Genomic DNA, 21,158 nt, shown 5'->3' with positions numbered 1-21,158 from the left:
AGGTTCTAAGGAACAGGGTTCCATTGTATATCTATTACAGGTCTCTTTTACACTTTTAGGATTTCATTATGATTTAATTAATTTGTTATTTACTCATAGCTGGATAGACCTACCACAGCCATCAACCAGTCGGAGGGCTGGGTCAAAGCTGTTTGTTTTTTAAAGGTTCATAACGATTTCTTTCATGTTGTTTGCAGCCCACTCATTTATAGTCAGTGAAGGGTTTAACAGCCTGTTCTTATTGATGTTTATTTGAATGTTACCGTTAATTGTGCAGCCAGTAAAATAATGGCCAACCTCAGTCACTGAGCTGCCTTGGCCTGCTGCTCTCACTCAGGAGGAGGATGTGAACCTGTGGAAGTGAGAATGCTGCTCCATTTCCCACAATCTCCTACATTAGATTTCCAATAACTGCTAAGGGAGCTCTCACAATTGTGCCCACTGACAGACATGATCTGTCTGGCTTCCAGTCCTGCATCTGAGTTTCTGGATAGTTTACTGTGAAGGCAGTGGTTGGTATAAATCTGTGTCCCTGCTTCCTTGCAGATTTTGGGCAGCATCGTTGATAAATAATTCAGACCCATGGGCTTGTTTGTGTACCTGTAGGAAACACAAAACACTTCAGCTTATATAGCCTAGATTGGTGCAAGCCCATTTATCACTTAAAAAGCCCAGATACTGGACTATACTTCTCTCACATTTTCACCTTGCTTCACTCTCCTCCTTGGGTGAAGATAGAAGACTGGAGCATCGGGAGGCAGCAGGGACAGATATTTCTCGAGGGAAGCATCAGGGCAGAGTGGGTCTCCTGGTTCCCTATGCATGCTACCTCTTCGGTCTACCTTGTTCTACTCTTGTGGATCTTTATGATTTTTTTGTCTTTATTGTACACCATCATTGCATATTTGTTGCCATTCTCATGGCTTCACCCAACAATTCCTCTCGTTACCTCTCCTCTCTAAATGTAGCTGCATGTCGAACCAAACTTTGTGCAACAGCCTCTCTGGTGTGTCTGGATCCAGAGGCCGCTCGATTGCAATCAAGGCTTCATGGTGGCTTGTATGGTCCAGTCCTCTTTCTTATTGTTTTCACAATGGCCACAAACACATTATTGCTTGTCATAAATCCTCAAATGTCTGCTGGGTGCCCAATAGATTAAAATCTATCTGTTAATAAGCTTATCCATCTTTTGTTGCTGGCCTGCAATAGCTAGATAACTAATGTTGCCGGTAAACTATCGAGCTGGCTACAATGTTGTCGTTTTTTTTTTATCATAGGCTAGCTAGCTACAATGTTGACATTTGTTCTGTTAGACCTATATATACAGCAGAGTAATATGGAATGGGGAATAGGCCGTTGCCATGATAAGCATGGCATAGGCTATAGGATATATACTGTATTGACTAGATCAGATGGCTGGATCAAAGCTACCATTTTATAATAGCCAAATAAAGCATATGCAAGGTCCCCACGGGTCCTTGAAATCCTTGAAAGTTTGTGAATTTGAGAGGAAAAAATCAAGGCTTTGAAAGTTTTTGAAAATAGACATAAATAGACATGGGTCATTGAAAGTGCTTGAATTTATATATTTGTGTTAGAGAAGGCAAGAGACCACATAGTCTGCCATCACTGTAACACAGCACAGTTGAGAAGTGTTCACACATTCAAGCCTCTCTCTTTTTAATTGTTGTCTGTGAGCTTCTGTAAAGCCTGCTAGTTCTCATTATAAAAATTCTTAGTGTTGTAACAGTAATTAACCTTGATCCATGTCTCAAACTATGCCGTGTTGGGTCCTTGAATTTGAGGGAATTGGGCCTGGAAAGTCCTTGAAAAGTCCTTGAATTTGATGTTTAAGAAGGTGTGGGAACCCCGGATATGTCTATAAAATTGATCTAGGATACAGATAAAGTTGTTTCTATCTTTGGAAGCCCCTTAATGGGAAATTAAGTTCAGCTGCTCTTAAAAGGGCTTGTGTCCTGAACCGTGTTGATAGGCCTGTTTCTCCAAATAGACTTGAGCTCTAAGCACTTATTACAGAGGACCATAGCATTGTGATGGAGGGATCAGCAGACCCATAAATGAACCACTCAACTATTTATATTTAGGCTGGCCTACTGCTATCAACACTGAATCCTCAGAAAGCTGTGCTAAAACACAAACCAAACAAGCTCTCCATCCTATCCAGGACAGACTCATGATACCTCACAAGTTCGCTCCCTTTCCTCTGCTGAGAATAGCATGGACACAGTAAAAAGCTCAAGCCTGGTGGCTGCATGGGCCAAAGGAGCATTTAGAGGGTAATCGTAACAAGTGGGTGTGTTTGGTGTTGCCTAGTCTTGGTCAGAACAACAGATCTTCTGATGGGAGCTTGCCTCATGACTAGAGAAGGGAGAGGGGCGAGAAAGAACCCTTTATTCACTCAGACTAGATCTCCCATCTTCACAATCGGTCAGCCACTTTACTTTTTATGTAACATAAAGACAAAGGATTTGTCTTTGGAATCCCATGTAGCATTTTAAGGAACAGTGGCTTCAACAACATTGGTTATGTTGTCTTTTTATGATTAGTAAGAGAAATTTAATATTTTCATTAAACAAGAGGCCAGGGATGCATTTCTACCCCTGAATATGTACGGTATATTGAGACTAGACAGTTTTGGATGTCTGAGGTTGTACCAAATGGACTTCTACTGCACTGCTAAATAGGGTCCAACCATCACAGGATTTTGGAGTCTAATACCAATAATTAGGGAGAAAAATTAACCATATCTGCCGATTTTTAAAAGATTTTGAATGATATCAAAATATCCTTCAAATGTGACTCTAAAAAGGTAATTCACACAGGTCACACTGACCACGAAAATTGATTAACAGCGTTAGGCAGTAGTGGGTTTAAGTCTGTTGTGAGTGATTAAAGGGGGGCGGGGACACTGGAATCCACTGATGAGCCTTCTTAAGGTACCGTGGGCCTAATTCAACGAAACATCGGTGAAGGAAGGTGCCATTTGATAACCCTAATGACTTGCCCACACTCAATCACACACTCACCCTGAAGGCTAGAGTATGTAGATGCTGAATGTTGCTGCCTGTCTTATGGTCCTGTATATTAATGACAGTATAGCCTCAATGGTATTCATTTGCATGGTAGTATATCATTCTGTTAAACTCTGAATTGGGCCTTTAGGCTATATGAATGCTCACCTTGGATTATGGCACAAAGGATAGTAACATATCCTGTTTAGTGACCAATCATAATAATAGACATTAAAATCCAAATGGCAATCTGAAAAACACTTTATGTGCTGTTTTTTTGTGTTGTAGAATGGAGAATTGTTCTTTTTATCAAGTAGCATTAGAAATATCACAGTGGGTAGAATTAATTGCAATGTTAAGGAATGGTTTTATGAGATGGGCAGCAGTAATGAATTTCAATGGATCTAATTTGCAGCTTTATCTTTTTAGATGTGTAGAAATTGTACTAATAACTCATGCCTATCACATACTAAAGATTAGCTTGTATCTTACCAAAACTTTGAAAGCTTGGAAGGAAAAACTAAGTACTGTAGAATCATACCACTGAGATTACGCAGTTGCCTTTTTGAAGGGCTCATTTAATTACATGTAGCTTGGTGAGTATCTTTCTCTTGCATGCAACTGTCTGCATCAGGATAAATGTGCTCTTTACCTTGCTCATGTTCAACAGTGCAGGGTTTTGTATTCAATGCTGCTGAGGCAGACAGAGAGCGTTGCTCATTGCATCGGCACATCCTGTGTTGCTCACATAGAGACTTCCTGCCTTCCTGTTGCTCTGTCACATACACCTGGGCTTGGGCTGTGCTCCTGAAGAGCCATCTGTCAGGCCAATAAACACACACGCACACACACACACACACAGGGTCACAGGAGGAATACAGACTGTTATTTGACAAGCACTGTTACCTGGTCTCATGTCTTGGACAAACCTCAGTTATTTGTTGAGGTCGAGTTTGCAGGTTATACATTGTAGCTGTTAATATATTATGTGACCAACACCACTTAAGTTGGCCTATGTCTTGCATGCCTGCAGCTTGTGGTTTTATTTTTTCCATCTATGGAACTTTTTATATTGGACTTGAGTATTGTAATTTGTTACATCAACTGTGGTATTGTGGCTTGTTGACTTGGGTGTGTGGCTGTGAGCGAGTGATGATTAGGAAAAGTGTCACTTTTGTATTTGATGTAGCCTACAAAGTATTTGATGTAGCCTACATGTTATATAGGATTTTTTTTTCTGGCCTTGTCGTAGTATTTGTTGAAATTTCAGGAGAGTCTAAACTGATGTCAGATCTGTAGAGTTTGGCATGCTCTAATCTCTGACAGTCTCAGCCGCTCCTGCTCCAATCACAGTAAAAGTCCCACCCCTCCCCCCTCAGCCCACCAGCCAATCCCTTCCCTCATGTTTATTTATTCTGACAGCCAGCCCATGTGATCGTAGCCAGCCAACCAGGCAGCTTCTGTCAGGGATGACATCACTAACTAGCTGGTTCCCTCCAGCAGCAGGGGAGCTTCATTTTCTGCTCCGAGTGTTTGTGCTAAAATGGAGGCTGGCTCCTCGCCTTAGCCTGGGCTGCCCTCTGCTCTCCTCACTCCTGCCTCAGCTCACTGATGTTGGCATGTACTAGAGCTGCCAGCGGGATGGTTCTGGATGCACCAAGCTCCAATGGGCCTTTCCAGCCTGTGGCCCTCATGCATTTTAGAGGTGAGAATAAGAGATCTGCCTCCTTTGCTGCTCTGTCTGTGTGTGTGTCGAGGGGTGGTGGGTAAGAATGTTGTTGCCATTTAGCAACTGTAGCTGCTAAATGGGATTTTGTAGAGGAAAATATTTGTGTCAAATTACTTTTTTAGAAGTTATTAAGAGAGATTGAGAGTGTTTATCCTCTTTGTCTTGGTGGCATGTGTATCTTTGGTGGAGGAAGCGGGGGATTGTGTTTGTATGTCAACGAGGAAGGCTTTTGCCAGTGCATTGCATAGCTTAGCTACAGCGAGGGAGGGAGAGTGAGAAGGAGGAGGGCTAGTTTTGAGTCTCCCATCCCCCACCAAGACTGCTGATGTCAAAGGATGTGAGGTCAGAGCCTGTTGTCAGTGGGTGTGCGTGTCTGTATTGTATATGTATGTGTGGTGTCACTTGACAGATCTATGCTATGTAAGTGGCAATGCTAGACTTGTTTTTCAGAGTAGGCCTTTAAATCACTGTTTAGTCAGAGAAGCCTGAAGCTGGGACCCACAACAAATATTTTGAGTGTATTGAGTTCAGCACGGAAAACCGAAACGAATATTGAATGAATGCGTGCGCTGCTTCTGTGAATGAATGTTCCAGTAGGACAAAACATGGCCGATGTTTGTCACTCTCCCTGTAATCATGTCTTCTCCAAAAACACCTGTGGCAATGCACTGGCAACCATTTAAATATAGAGCCTATCCCATAAAAGTTTGCAGCACACACTTACTGACTATTGCTGCAAGCACCGAGTTTTTTGTTTTTCTGCGGTGACTTACGTGGGTGCAAAAACGGCCTCATGTAGGCCTTCAACTCAATATGAGGGTTTTGAAGAAGATGAAAAGCCTGAACGTAACTATAGCAAATATTGGCATATCGCAGACTGCCCAAATTTGTATTGATTGACCTATGTCTGCATTGGGGCAGACTATGGATTTGCCCCATCTACTACCAGCTTGGTACATATTCTTCCCCAGTGGTCAATGGGATGCCAGATCTATGCCTGAGAGCAATTTGTGTCCATAGCCTGTTTCCCCGACTACAAGCTGGAGCCTGTATGCGAGTAAAGGTTATGGGCCCAGCCATGCAGCGAGGCCTGTGTGTGAAGTCTGCAGTTGCACAGCATGTCCCTTAATATTTTAGGCCTGTTCAGAAACCCTAGTGCTGTTGTGTAACAGGAGCAGGCTTGAGGTAAACCTCTTGGCACATGGGTAGATGAGATAAGACAGTCATGGTGAAAGGGTGGACACATGCTTCAACTCGTTAGTAACAGGCATGTGCCAGAGAGGGAACACAGAGGGCAGCGGTACAATAGAAGACGCATAAAGTGGTAGCAGGTTTTCTCCCAGAAAAGTTGTATGGCCTGGTGGCAACTGCCCTACACAGTTGAAAATGACAGCTTGATGGCAGTAAGACAGAATCAAAAAATACTCCATTGTATCCTAAATTATGGTTCTCCATTTGATGTGGCAGCCAAAGCCTAGTGGGGAAGCAAATTAACCCAGGTGGCACGCCTGGCCTGTAATGCACTCGGGTAAACCCTGTTTGTGGGTTAGTAGTTGGATGGATGGAGTGAATATGATGTTACCACAAAGCCACTGACAGACTTGTCAGAATGCTTCAGTGTGCCTGAATGTTGGCTTAGAAATGCTTAGCACTGAATATGGTTGACTCCTCCCAGTTCCAAGGCACCATACTGGACAAGTAAGCTGCTCCTAAGTACCTAGCATTTTTACTTTCAATATTCAAAAGAGGCCTGCGCAGTAAATAAATAAATAAATGAATGAATGAATGAATAATTAGAAGTTGCAGTATTCGCTATTGCAGTTTCCTCATTGCAAGAGGCTGCAGTTTGAGGATGGTGCGTTCCAGCCATCCTCCTAAATAAAGTATTCTGGTGTTTTGCAGAATCCCTGGTCTTTCAATCAATTTGCATGTCAGCTCAATGTTTTGGAAACATCCATCATTGGACACAATGCCCCTTCATATGGATGTTAACTGAACATTGGTGATGTCATTGGAAGTGATGAGTGTTTCACCATTTTTGTGTAATAGATTGCCAACTGCCAGCACCATTTTTACATTAAAGTTGGCCGCTTTAGAAAAACCTTTTATACAGAGTGGAGCCTGGATCATGACCCTGACTGCTTTTTAGAAATTTAATTTTAATTTAATTTGTGAGTTGTACCCATGTACTGCTGGTAGTGGCAGCTACTGCAGATTTTTTTTATCGAAGCGAGTGTGCGTTGCACAACCCACTTTTTTTGTCATCATAAAATGTGATAAAGGCAGAGCATTTACTACAAAAAAAGCAGAATATGCTGAATACCCCTAAGAAAAGTACAACAGTCTTCATTCTTGTAATTCTCTTGGATTGGAGTTCACCTTATTGTGCTATTCAATAGGCCTAGACTGGCCTAGATTCATATTTTAGTTACTGACTGTAGTTGCTGTCATAACAGCTTGAAATATGCTCATTTTTCTGTGCTCACAACTAGCCACTGTTGAGTCTATATATTTTTATGTGAGGTGAGGGTAATTTGACTTGTGGCACCCAGTCCACTCCTGGTTTGATTCAGTGTCAGTACAATATCCTGCTGTGGTTTAAAAATTGCTTCTTATTGTGATACCTAAATCAATCTTATATCGGGGCTGTGTGTACTGTAGTCGGCCTATTTTTGTTTGGGGTGAGTAACAAGGCCAGTTGCTGAATTGTCAATGTCTTTTCTAGAATCGAGGCCAGTTTACCAGCTTGGGGAAAGTGTCCACCAACCAGCATGTGTTGTGTTAAAAGGCTGCTGCTAGCTGTGTGTGTCAGACTAGATTTGAGGTTTTGTATTGTGGGAACAGCTTGCAGTGTCTTCTGGGAATTTGTTGTTACAGTGATAAAGTTGTGCTGCAGGCCCTACTTGTTGCATATCTAAACCTTTCCCACTGTCTTAATGCTTTTCAGCTCATTTTTTGCAAGAATAATAACAGGCTGCTTACTATCGTTTAGGTTTCACTTGGATTTTGAATTGAATGTTCTTCTGTAGAAAAAGAGTTGGCTAATTGATCTGGGTTGTTTTCTCATGACTCCCAGATTGGCTTTACACAGTTAGTCCGTTTCATATCTGTCAGTAAGGCTCACACGACTCTTAGCCACAGTTGATAGGATCAGTAAATCAGCAGGATACGATTCAAACTGACCCTAGTATCCAGTGTAACGGCAGCAGCAGCCTGCATGCATCTCTATTAGCAGTGGTCACCCCCCCGGTCCAAAGTCCTATCCCTGGCAGTGGCACCATGGTGATGTACACATGCAGATTGTTCATGGTGAGAGTAGACTGACTCAGAAACCATAGACTGCGAAGAAGACATAAAACCTACGGTGGCTTTAATTTGTATAAATTGACATTTTGTTTGAATTCAGCAAAAGTAATCTCTATATTGAGTGAACATAAATGAGTAAGATAATATGTCAGAATCTCAGCAATATTGATAGCGCCATTACTCTGCTATTTGGTTTCAGGGTAAATTGTGTGGCTTGGGCATCTGACCAATTGAGGCAAACTCTTTGAGCAGGAGAGCTTCACTTTGTGTTGTCAATCAGCTGCGTACCAATTCAGCAGGGAGGGGAAAGGGGCGTTAAGTGTGTTCGTCTTCCTGTTTTCCTTCAAACCTTAAGAGTCAAAGCTCTAGGCTTTCACATCCAGGCACTTGACAGGTTAGATATGGAAAGAGTATAAAGCATAGATTTATACTAATAACCAAAACCGTAGTGTAAAAAAACGATTGCAAAATAGCAAGCAGCATTGTTTTTCCTTCAGTGAAAGTGAGCTTTCCAGTTCCAGCGCTGTCATCTCTACAGACTGTAGCCTATAATAATGAAACGAGTGAGAATGTTTTGACTGCTTTGTAATAATCATTGATTTGTTTGAGGCTGCTGTTGTGTGGTCGTTAATGCATGCACGTAGGCACAGAATGATGGCTGGCTCATTGACAATGATGAGTGTGCAATGGCTACAATAAGTTGTAATGATTCTTGAAAAGTTAATGGTTATAGACAGACAGGTGTGCCACCATATTCCTGGAGGCTGATTTAGAACATTTACATTTTTATTTATTTTGTGGTGACGGTCTTGGAACGAGTGAATTAGTGATTTATGAAATCTTTGATGTAAGTCACTACATGTTGACTAATGAACTACACTATTGCAAGCGTAACAGATTAACATTGTCTAACATTGACAGTGCAGTGTCCAGTGCTAGTGAACATGTATTTTCCTACATATTAAGCTTAAACCCCACACGCCCCTCCCCCTGCACACACACACACACACACACACACACACACACACACTAGTATAACAAGAGAGATGTTGGTCTGTGACTGCTCTGTTAGTGTGAGAGACAGATTTCAGATACAGTGTCTGTAGACACACCTCATTGGTGTTCTCTCTGGTGTTAAATAGGATTAGCAATCTGTCTTGTAAAGAACATTAGGGAACTTTGTCTGTTCTCCTTTGAAGCCGAAGCAAAATCTTCACACACGATGACTGACTCCTTATCTCCCGCCTTCCCTCCTTCCCTCCTTCCCTTTCTGTCTTGTAGATGTTCCGCCTGCAGAGCAGGAGAAGCTGTTCATCCAGAAGTTGCGGCAGTGCTGCGTCCTCTTCGATTTTGTTTCAGACCCACTGAGTGATCTGAAATGGAAGGAAGTGAAACGGGCGGCGCTGAGTGAGATGGTGGAGTACATCACCCACAACAGGAATGTCATCACAGAGCCCATCTACCCAGAGGTGGTTCACATGGTCAGTACTGAAACAGAATGGGTTCGGGATGGATGTTGGTTAGTATAGGGATGAGGACGAAACTTGTTGAAGCCACACTTCAAGTCAAATGGCATTTGCAAATAATTCATAGTAACTGTTTCAGCCTGCATAGAGTACTAGATTGATTGGGTTTACTGCATCATTGCAACTCATCAGAAATCAGAAATGTATGTTAAACTGTCTTTAAAATACTTTTTTGTAATTTCCCAAACTTCCTGGGATACATTGTATTGTCCTGTGTAGCACACCCCACCCATTTGGCACCCAAGTAGGATAAAACACACCATAAAAAGTGCCAAATTAACGACAGCCTGGTTGAAACATCACCTATTTAATCTTCTAATCTAAACATTTTTGTGGGGTTATCCAAAAATGAAGATCTGCGCTAAATTGGTAAATTAACAGCCACAATCGTCCATTATGGGTAACATAGTATGGTTAAAAACCAAACACTGCATAAATTGCAGCCTTTCTGGTTGTGTCAGATTGCCTCAGATCAGTGAAGCGGGCACTAGAAACAGGGTTTCTTACAGGAATGGTCACTTCTGTTAACCCTTGAGTTGCATGTTCATGAGTTGCCATCTCTCACAAAGGTTATGACCACAGAAGAGCCTTGTGACTCAATATATTGAATGCAACTGTAGCATTCCTCAATCCATTTGATATGCCATTAAGAGATACAAAATGGTCTGCCATTTATAAATGCGCAGATCTACTCTTTTCATCTGGATTTTATTCTATTTCTGCACCATGGGAAGAGAAGCTACTGTGGTTGCCATTGGCAGGAGTACTTGCTGGTTATTTCAGACCCATTTATTCTTATTTTTTTGCTCCTGACTGAGTCATAGGAAACTCACATGAGCATCGCTGACCTCAGTTTGAACCAAAGGATCTGTGTCACATAAACCTAACTCTACTGTTATCCTTTTAGTCTTTGGTAAGCCATTCTGTAGATATTGCTCGAAGTAAAGTCTGGCATGGCAGCCAATGTAATAAAACTCTTACAGTTTCTGGAATGTTATTTTATTGGACATTATTGGTCTAAAGTGATACATTTATTTATTTATTTCCTCCAGTGATCACTTAGTGGTGTTTGCAGAGTGTTGTCCCTTATGAGCTTGCTATAGATGGGAGCATCCGTAGTGGCTACCTGTGTAGATCTGAACCCGGTCCTTTCTCTTGGGCTGTACTCAGTCACTGTCCGACTGTCATGAAATTGCTACTGTATCTTTATTTAATTGAAATGGGTTCCACTGAGGTCGTGGCCTGGATGTGTAATGGTGCCAGGTTCGCTTTCCCCAGCCAAATTAAAAAAGCCTTTGATCTTAATCAAAGCCCTGCCTCAATGCCACATGGTAAACTGCAGATGATCAAGGTGCAAATGTACCCCCATTCTCCTTGTCCTTGCTGTATTTGATCAATGCAGCAGAAAATGCAAGGGTGCTGCCAAATCAGCATGAAAATATACTCTTATTCCTGGCTGCCCCCTTCCCTTGCCCCCTTAACGACAAGGACACTTTGAAGTCCACTGATGGCTTTCATCATCAAAGTGTGGAGATTGACACGACAAACTCCTTTATAGCCATAAAGAGTGTATTCTTATGGTAAGGGCCTACACATTATTTTATCATACAAGTCCTTGTTCTTTCAGAGCACGATTGATGCCACACTGTTCAAGCTCTAGCACAGCATTTTGGTCAACCTTTGGATGACGTGACAGTCTTTTTTCCATTAGTCCCATTCTCTGGGGGGGAACGAAATGGCTTCTAGTAAGAATATAAACATGATCATGAGCGAGTCTGTCTTGACCTCTGGTGTACGGCACTCTGGAGGGAGTGTCTGAGTGTGCTCTCTGAAGAGTGAGAATACACTGAGACGGAAGATGGATGGATGTTTCCCAGTTCTGGCATTGCCACTAAACGTGTTAATTGATCAGAGCAGCAAGAGAGGCAAATTACAGCCAATCTTCTAATTTTGATTCATTATTTTTCATAAAGATATGTGGCGTTTTCTCATTAACATTTTGATGGCAGATTTGGAAGATGTATTAAAATGCCTAACTATTGCCTAACTATTACTAAAACAATCAGTATCTCCAATGTCCTACCTCTTGATACGTCATGGTACAAAATGGGGAGTTTTGGGTATGATTTCTGTGAGATCTTTTCTTTTTTAGGTAGACTGCTGCTAAGTAATGCCTCAAAAGCAACAGTTGGGGACAATGAACTGCTGATAGACCAGGTTAACAGAGGCTATAGAATATTGCACCAGTGGCTGTTTTAACATTTACCCACGAACATTGTGGCTGTGCAAATTCATCTGTCGTGTTCACTATTTTATCTGTCAAATAGGTTTTTGCAATTCAGACAATGTTTTGTCAAAGTGGCAGGTACAGTAGACTTTCCAGCCAGTGCTAATGTTTACCTGCATTTGGCAATGGCAAGTGTTAATTTCCCACCTTGGATAAGTGCAGGTTTAACTGCAGTGTAGAGAAGGTGAGTGTAGGTTTGATCGATACAGGGGGGGGTGATTGTGAATGCCACAATCACCTGTTGAGCATGCTGCAGGAATAGTAGATAAATTGTTATTAACTCTTATTAATACCTGCCTTTTTTTATTTTTTCCTTTGAAAATCCAAGTCAGGTTTCTACATAGGTGCTCTGCCTAGGATAATAGCAGAAGTGGCTATATCATATCCTGTGTATTGGTAAATATAACACTCACAGTCTGTTAGATAAGCTGGTTGTAAGGAAAACAAAACTGCATTAAAGGAGGAAAGCCGACAGACACAAGAATGCCCGTAAATGCCATTCTAAAAGGTCTTGACATTCTGTCATGCCCCTGCATGTGCTCCTTGTCCTAGTTTGCAAAACTGGTTTGCTTTACTGGTTTTCCAATTTGTGACTAGAGCAGAAAGATCTCGGGAATTAAATGCATCATCCAGGTAAATGATAACAGAGTGCTAATCTTCAAGGGTGGGATGATATGCCAGGCTCAAGATACTATACAGAGTTCAGAATAAAATATTTTCACTATACCAAAATGAATGGTATACTTAATAGTGTTACTGACTTGAATTGTTACCCAGTTTAACTTTTTTTTTTAACTTATGATGCTTACTGTGAACATTTTGCCACCATGATATACTGTGATAATATGCCCTGTTAGGGCAAATGCCCCACTGTGAAATTCAAACTTGTCATGTCTATTGTCATATTCTATTGTGCTGTAGGTACAAATCTTTCCTTGCTTTTTCCTTCAGCAGGCAATGTGTGAATCTTCTTTGCGCTGAGAATATCTGTCCTCGCTAGCCTTTTTGTGTGTTCAGTGTTTTCACACTGAAAAGCTTTCCAAAAAGCAGTATTTAGAAACCAATTCAGTGTCCACTAGAATCCATAAATTTGCAGCAGTGTCCCCTTTAATACATATCCCCTAGTTCTAATTTTGTTGCTTAGCAACACAAGAATTCCCAACTTTCCCTAATTCCCTATCTAAAAAAAAAAAAACAATAATAGAAAATGGTAATTATATAGCCTTTTTCTTAGCAAAATTAAAAATGCTTTAAAATTTAAAGAAAGAAAAAAGCGACTTGATTTTTTGCCTTTTTCACACATACAAGGCTATTGGATATCTCAGTTTGAGGAAAAATGTATTTAAGCAAAGTCGTCATTGTCCAGTGACTCCAAACTAATGGTTTTGTTCTGTAAAAGTAAGAGATTGGATCAGTAATTGATATCTGTATGGAGAGTGGTATCAGTGGACTCCTTGTCTTGAGTGTCTCTGGATTTTCAGCGGATTGTTGTGTTGACCTACCTTTCTCTGTCTGTTCCCCAGTTTTCTGTGAATATGTTTAGGACATTGCCGCCATCGTCCAACCCCACAGGGGCCGAGTTTGACCCAGAGGAAGATGAGCCTACGCTAGAGGCTGCATGGCCACATCTGCAGGTACACACACACACACACACACACACCCAGACACCACCTTGGTTGCTCATTGTGAGTTGATGAAAATCAACCCATTCTGCTCTTCCTGTCCAGTGTTTAAGTCTCTGCCCTTCTTTCCGCAGCTCGTCTATGAATTCTTCCTTCGGTTCTTAGAGTCGCCGGACTTTCAACCAAATATAGCGAAGAAGTATATTGACCAGAGATTTGTAATGCAGGTGAGTGTTTAACAATGGGAGTTTGTATACAGTGTTATAGGTGTTTGTTTTTGACAGCAAGAGGGCAAAGTATGAACATCCATGATGCTTGAGCATAATTTTCTCTTTTGATAGATCTTTGTATTTGAAATTATTAGAGTGCTCAGTTGAATTTGCAATCAGTGTCTCTGTTGTGAAGTGAGTTTTTTTTGTTGTTTGTCTTTTTGGTGGCCAGCTGTTAGAACTTTTTGACAGTGAAGACCCCAGAGAAAGAGACTTTCTAAAGACCACTCTACATCGCATCTATGGAAAGTTCCTGGGCCTGCGAGCGTACATCAGGAAACAAATTAATAACATATTTTATAGGTGAGTAGTGGTTGAGTTAGATGCATTAGTGACACTTGTGTTATTTTTGTGAATACTAATGGATTTTTATTTTGATAAATGTATCACCTTGACATATCCTCATGTTTTTGGTGTGCTTGTTATTTTTCAGGTTCATTTATGAAACTGAACATCATAACGGAATAGCAGAATTACTGGAAATATTAGGCAGGTAAGGGAGGTGCATCAATACCACATTTCACTGTTAATACTGAACACTAAACTTTAAAACATAGCACCTTTTTACAATTTTGCTTTTGCCTCATTGCCAGTAATGGTTTTCAGTAGTAGAAAGAAGCACTTTCATATAGACACATGCAGCCTTTGTCTCCTGTCTCTGATGCTTCCAGAGTCCAATTGAGTCATTATCTTTGATTGCCAAAAATAACACTAATATTAGTATGGCTTTAATAGGTACTATCTTCAGCAGTGTAGTATTATTGATTTCTGTTGCCTGAGAGTAGGCAAAACTAAAAGAAAGCCAACAACAATATCAGCTATTGGTTAAGAATTTTGTTTACACCCACCCTAAGCACAACTATAGCATTGCATTTCCCTTATGACCATCTCTTTCTCTTTGATCCTCGCAGCATAATCAATGGATTTGCATTACCATTGAAAGAGGAGCACAAGATATTCCTGTTGAAAGTTCTGCTGCCTTTACACAAAGTCAAGTCTCTTAGTGTCTATCACCCACAGGTGACAATTTTTTGCCATTCACTTTTGTGCAAGAACATTAAGTTTCTGTTGCTCTTCTAAGAAGAAAACCTTATTAAATTAGTGTTTTACATGCTGTGATTTTGTTCGAATGAATAACTTTTTGTCCTGTCTTTCACCATTAGCTGGCCTACTGTGTGGTGCAGTTCCTAGAGAAGGATAGCACACTCACAGAACCGGTAAGATTTGATTATTGAATGAATGAAAATCAATTATCGTTGATTGACTTACGCTTATCCTGTCTACCCAAGCTAAACTTAGTTAATGCCTCTATCAACACAAAGAGTCCCTTGCTTCAGTCTTCTGTTTGATGCCATTTCATTAGCATGCTCAGTCGTCATGTGATTAGTCTGGTGATTGCCAGTCCTCTGTTAGTATTGATCAGAACAGCGTTTCTGCATGTGATGTGCAACTGTGCAAAACTGGTTTACTTTACTGCTGCTTTATAGCCTCCCTGTGTGCGTCACAGATTACTACACTACACCACCGTCATTAATTAGTGCTAATAAACTCTAAAACTAATGCTTACAAATTTTACATACTTCATTCAGGTTGAGTTTAGTTGACTTAGGGCACGCTCTTCAGGAAAGGTTGAGATGCACGAGGAATATCATTCATATTCAGACTACAGGTGCTTATCTCTAAATTTGGCTGTCCGTCAGAAATATGTGAAGTAGTCTTTAATATGCCGTCTGGGTTGCCAAGCTTTATTATCTGAAGGTTTTGGAAAAGGCCAGAGAAAATGCATTCAATTTATGCTAGAAACTTTTGCTAAATATTGTAGGCCATTTACCTGCTTGGCTTGTTTGATTTCAGTGCAATAGATAGGAAAACAAACTTTATCTATTTTATTGGGTTTAAGTAGAGGAGTAGGCTGTCGTCTATTTATATGAAAGAAACATTGCTTACATTTTCAGTCCCACATGATAGACAAACACTGATATACAAAGAAATCTATTTCTCAGCCTCAGATTCCATTCTCAGTGCTTTCCTTCTGGCTACCATGATTGTGGATTGTTTTCTTAATTTTTTTGAATTGTTTGAATCATAGCCTTGTCACCCTCATTGTGAGCCCACTACATTACTGTGTATGCTGTATCTCTCCGAATATGTTGCTTATTCTGTCTGTGGTCTTGTACACAGAAAATCAGTTGGACAAATCACCTGTCCAAAAGTCATTCTCAATCCCATTGTAAGCCTGTTGTCCTGTCTTTTGCAGACGGTGATGGCTTTGTTGAAGTACTGGCCAAAGACCCACAGTCCAAAGGAGGTGATGTTCCTCAATGAACTGGAGGAGATCCTGGATGTCATTGAGCCTTCTGAGTTTGTCAAAGTCATGGAGCCTCTCTTCAGACAGCTGGCCAAGTGTGTGTCCAGCCCGCACTTTCAGGTCCGACATTCATTTCAGTGCACGTGATCTGTGTGTGTGTGTGTGTGTGTGTGTGTGTATGTTTGTGGTATATGTATTGCACATGCATAGGTATGTGTTTCTCAACCAGTTGGATTAGTGCTTGCATGTACCTTGAAATCTGTGCGTTACTTCTGTTGTTTTCCTCTCTAAAGTTGTGTCTGTGTACATATGTAACTCTGGTATAAACTGAATGTGTTGTCACGTGACGTGTGTGTGTGTGTGTGTGTGTGTATGTTTATGGTATATGTATTGCACATGCATAGGTATGTGTTTTTCAACCAGCTGGATTAGTGCTTAGGTTTACCTTGCAATCTGTGTGTGTCGCTTCTGCTGTTTTCCGCCCTAAAGTTGAGTATGTGTACAAATATGTAACTGGTATAAACTGAATGTGTTGTGTTGTAGGTTGCAGAGCGAGCGCTGTACTACTGGAACAATGAGTACATCATGAGCCTGATCAGTGACAATGCCGCCAGGATTCTGCCCATCATGTTCCCAGCCCTTTACCGCAACTCCAAGACCCACTGGAACAAGTGAGTCACAAACACTGTCTTTCCACTGTCTGTTTATCTCCGTGTGTTTCTGCCTTTCTTTCTGATGATGAGATGTGATGGCAGTGTAAGAACGTGAATCGAGTTGCCCCTCCGTAATCTTCTGCTTGTTTGTGTTTGCAGGACGATCCATGGGTTGATCTACAATGCTCTGAAACTCTTTATGGAGATGAACCAGAAACTGTTTGATGACTGCACCCAGCAGTTCAGGGCAGAGAAAAGCAAGTAAGGCCCAAGCCTGCCACCTGCTTTAGATAGATACTGTATGTTGAGCAGAGGGGGTGATAACCGCTCAGTCCAGAGTTGGAATGCAGTACTCTATTTACAGCAATTTCAGACACTGTCAAGCAAGAGTCCTAGCATGAATCACTAGCTGCTTTGTCATAATGGTGTCATTTTAAATTCACAACTTTCAATAGTTTCCTCTTATAGTAGGTTTATAAAGTTTATAATTTTATAATACTTATTCATATCCTTGCCTATGTTTAATATCTGCCTGTTTTTAAGTCTGTAATTTATTTATTAAGTTGTTGCTTAGTGTCAAAGCAGATGATTGAACATAATTTAGTGACATTAAAATGCATTAGTGGATTGGCTTATTATAACTTAAACTAAAAATCTACCTTAAAACACTTTGACACATAAGCTAACAGCTATTGGTGATGTTTCTTGCATTTCTGGGCCCATTTTGTGGCCAAAAATAGACAACGTGACGTTGCATCCAGATATTTCCAGTGCAACTACAATGGAGTTTGATAGCAGAACATTTTTCAGCTATATGGTAAACATCAGGTTTTAGTTTCAGTCCTTCAGAATCACAGAGCAAGGGCTTCTTAATAGACTCACAATTTTGCACTGACGTTTAACAATCATATAGGGAGAAATTCATCGTAGAAGAGGCAGAGATGCCAATTTCTCCATTGACAGTAGTCTCAGTAGACCAGAATGCAATGCAGCCACAAGACATGTTGCATTTTGAGTAAAGAGCACGAGTCTCACTTGTTTTCGCCTGGAAAAACTCGCTCTCTTGCTCTTACTGTTATATTGCTATTGCTCTCTCCATCTACACGTATTAAGGCTGTCAATTGCCCCTAAAATAAAATTTGACTATGAATTGACTGAAATGAGTCAAATTTGCCTGAAATTCAAATATAAATTATGAAATTTACCTAATATTGACACATGAAAGCAGGGCACAATGAACGGTGTTCCAAACGGATTCTCTCCATAATTGATTCACATCGTGCAGGTTTTCAGTTTCCTGAAAGATTTGAGTTGGTGTTCGGGGGAATCCAGATACCTTCCAATCACTTGGAGGAGCAGTTAGGAGGAGTAGTAATATAGTTGTCAGGCTGGTGTTTTCTGCCATGATGCCACTAGAAAGAGCATGTGTGTGCTAAAAACAGACTAGCAGGCTAGTAGAAGAGTGTCACAAGAGCGACAGAATGAGAGAAAGTCATTCTGGGAAACATAGGAAATCACTAACTGAAGGGGAAGATGAAGTAGGTTGAGAGCAAGGATACACCAAAAAAGTAAACTGCAACACAAACTTCAGGAATGCACTGAACATCACAGATTGATGTATAACAGTGTAAGAGGATCTGACGGTAGATTTTTCCTTTTTAAAGCAGTTTCTAATGATTTTGTCTGTGTTTTGTTCTGTGTGTTAGAGAGAAAGCCAAGTGGAAAGAGAGAGAAGAAGCGTGGCTGAAGATTGAGAATCTGGCCAAGTCAAACCCACAGGTGAGCAGAGAGCCTTTAACACAGCAGTCCTATTGATGCCAGGGTTGCACAACTACTCGTAGATAATCATGTATTGCAATTTTATCTTTTCTAATCATCTAATTTGGTGATATTGAAGTGTTTCTTATATATATATATATATATATATATATATATATATATAAAAATAATCCAATAGAGACTACTGAACAAGAAGTCCCGCACAATGTCTACTCAATTGCAATCTTTTTATTTAAGGGTTACAACATTTCGGTCCACAGACCTTCATCAGGTAGCTGACAGTTGACACTGTGTCAAAACCAAAATGAAAATGAAATGGAGAAGCAGGCAGAGAAACCTTGCATAGAGAAACCTTGCCTGGTTTTTAATCAGGCGACAACAAGTACAGATGCTGTGCAGAGTTTGCCTTAGGGTTGTAGCTACGCCCTAAAGTAATAAAGTAGTAATTATTTATTGTTTGACTTTTGAAAATTATGACCGCAATAAGAGTTAGTCAGTAAGGGCCTGATTTACTAAAATCCCAAATAAGACGTGCTAAATTGCGTTTGCAATTGAACAGATAGCATGTGTGGTAAATTCTCTCTTTGCGGGAATGCAGGAAGAATAATTGCATAATAATAATAATTGAACAGGTGCAAACAATCATATTTAAATTGCATGGATGACGACATTGTGGCATAGTTGTAAATTCAGGAATTGAATGTTGTGAATCCTCACCCGTTGCCCCGAAAGCCTTGCTCTGCTTAGAAAAGGCAAATGCATATAGTGTTGCCAGAGGTCCTACTTGTGTACTAAGAGAGCCTGGTGTATACCCAGCTGACACCTGGGGGCGGCTGTGGTTAACAGACAAGCAGGAGCATGCACACAGGTTCATGTATTGAGTGTGATTGTGCATGAGAGACACCTGTTCCTCCACATTACCACAGCTTCAGACATCAAGACCTATTGAAATACCCATCTACTGCAATAACCATGAATGTCAATAATTGCACTCTATATTACAAAAAATGTAGAGATTATTGAACCTTTTGTTTAGTCTAAATGTGTCTGTCCTCCCCTTTACTTTGGTCTTCCAGTGCCTCACAGTCCTTCCTCCCGTTCTCTTGTCCCTATACAGTTCCTGTTGTACATCGACGCGGCAGGTTTGGGCAGTCCAATGGACATGGAGACAGACGGCCCACTGCTAGACGATGTCCAGATGCTAAAGAAAACGGTAGAGGAGGAAGCCACACAGGTAAGGAATGGGGTGTTGGTTTGTGGGTGTAGCAGTGATTGCGCATGTGTGCCAGTGGTGTGACATACTGTAGGCTTTTGTGGTTGGTGCTCAAATAACACACAGAGACTTGATGTACAATATGCGTGCCCTGTTTAAACTTTTGCTAGGCTTAGTGCTAGGATTTAATGGAGAAGTTGAAAGGGTTGTTCACTTTGCTTTTTCTAGCTAAAATACATTTCTGAAATTTGGTCAGTATTATCCTCTGGCGGTCTGGAGAAAGGCTTCCATGCTTTTATCTTTGTCTATTCTTGCTTCAGTTATAAGTTTCTCTCAAGCCCTCCAACGAACCTCTACAAAAACACACTCATGGGCTGGCTTATGTGACACATTTTTTAGCAAGTTACTTAAGTTTTTACTTTCATGCACCTTGTTTTTTCCTTTGTTTGCTTTCAAAGTAAAACTTTCATCATGAGGATTAGAAGCTGCCTCATGGCCAGGAATCAATCTAATGCCCACTGCAAATGACTATCAGTCACCTTGTCTCCAACATGGCCCTAATGTACTTTCCTTTCAACCACTTATTCTTTCAACTGGCCACACTTCCTTATCCATTACAGTGGATACATCCACTTTGCTTTGCGCCATGTCAAAAGTCATCACTTGTAGGCGTTTCACTGAGTGTGTCTTGTGTCAAGTATCGGTCTCGTATTTGTTTATGTAGGCCTATTTTGTATTTTATAATTTTATTCATTGCGTTATGCCCAAATCAAATCATATATCTGTAAAGTGTAATCTTGAAATTATGCTTCTCTAGCGAGCCAGCTAGCTAAATGGCTACAGCTATTTGGATGTGATGGGATAGGTAGGCTAGCAAGCTAACATTACTTGTTTAGCCGACTAGAGCTAAAGTTGGCAGCTAAAATATTTGAGGTTACTTCAGGTAATGTTACATTCCAGGAAGAACAACAATCTCTGTCACTTTCCTTCATAAATTATTTAGCTTGTCAAGATGATTATTCAAAGCTGACAGACATGGTCATATAATTCGGGAAATCCTGACACCACCATCTTCCATCTTCCATTCAAAGACAAAGAGGAACTAGAAATAAAAATGTAATGACCGGGTGGATTTGAAAGCTGGATTTTTACCTGAATGTGATTGGTTCTTGCACTGCGACTGCTGTGTCCATTTGCATAATACTTTTCTCGTCACATTGTGGGCCTGGTTCATGTTGCCGCCTCGCTTCTCTTAGACAATGAATGGAGGCAAACTGTTTGCCTAGTGAAATCGGATCTGTTGTGCAACTACTGTGAGACACGTTTGTTTGGATCAGATTGTATGATACTGAAATGCCATTCTTTGCTATGTGTTTGTTGAAAGTGTAAGAACAGGGTGATTGAGAGGGCAGTCTGATGTTTTTTTCTTTGGTC

The 21,158-nt window shown here is 40.7% G+C and overlaps 1 protein-coding gene across 3 annotated transcripts in view; it reads left to right on the top strand.

Annotated features, from left to right (window-relative positions):
* The window catches only part of ppp2r5cb (protein phosphatase 2, regulatory subunit B', gamma b), a 31,904-nt gene that overhangs the window by 7,327 nt on the left and 3,419 nt on the right, over positions 1-21,158 (top strand). For 2 of the 3 annotated variants that reach the window (XM_071900058.2, XM_071900135.2), the window contains exons 4-15: positions 9,349-9,548; positions 13,404-13,514; positions 13,637-13,729; positions 13,944-14,074; positions 14,205-14,264; positions 14,683-14,791; positions 14,935-14,988; positions 16,029-16,199; positions 16,623-16,750; positions 16,892-16,993; positions 18,439-18,511; positions 19,629-19,745. In XM_071900058.2, the coding sequence (XP_071756159.1) occupies positions 9,349-9,548; positions 13,404-13,514; positions 13,637-13,729; positions 13,944-14,074; positions 14,205-14,264; positions 14,683-14,791; positions 14,935-14,988; positions 16,029-16,199; positions 16,623-16,750; positions 16,892-16,993; positions 18,439-18,511; positions 19,629-19,745 (1,349 nt within the window). Of the gene's footprint in view, positions 1-4,575; positions 4,738-9,348; positions 9,549-13,403; positions 13,515-13,636; positions 13,730-13,943; positions 14,075-14,204; positions 14,265-14,682; positions 14,792-14,934; positions 14,989-16,028; positions 16,200-16,622; positions 16,751-16,891; positions 16,994-18,438; positions 18,512-19,628; positions 19,746-21,158 lie in introns of those variants that run through there. The other variant, XM_071900288.2, reaches the window with a different exon arrangement.

Source organism: Centroberyx gerrardi, chromosome 18 (genome assembly GCF_048128805.1).
Source record: "Centroberyx gerrardi isolate f3 chromosome 18, fCenGer3.hap1.cur.20231027, whole genome shotgun sequence".
In the NCBI taxonomy this organism is placed as follows: domain Eukaryota; kingdom Metazoa; phylum Chordata; class Actinopteri; order Beryciformes; family Berycidae; genus Centroberyx; species Centroberyx gerrardi.
Note: the sequence above shows the minus strand (reverse complement) of the source record. Positions and strands in the feature narration are given on the sequence as shown.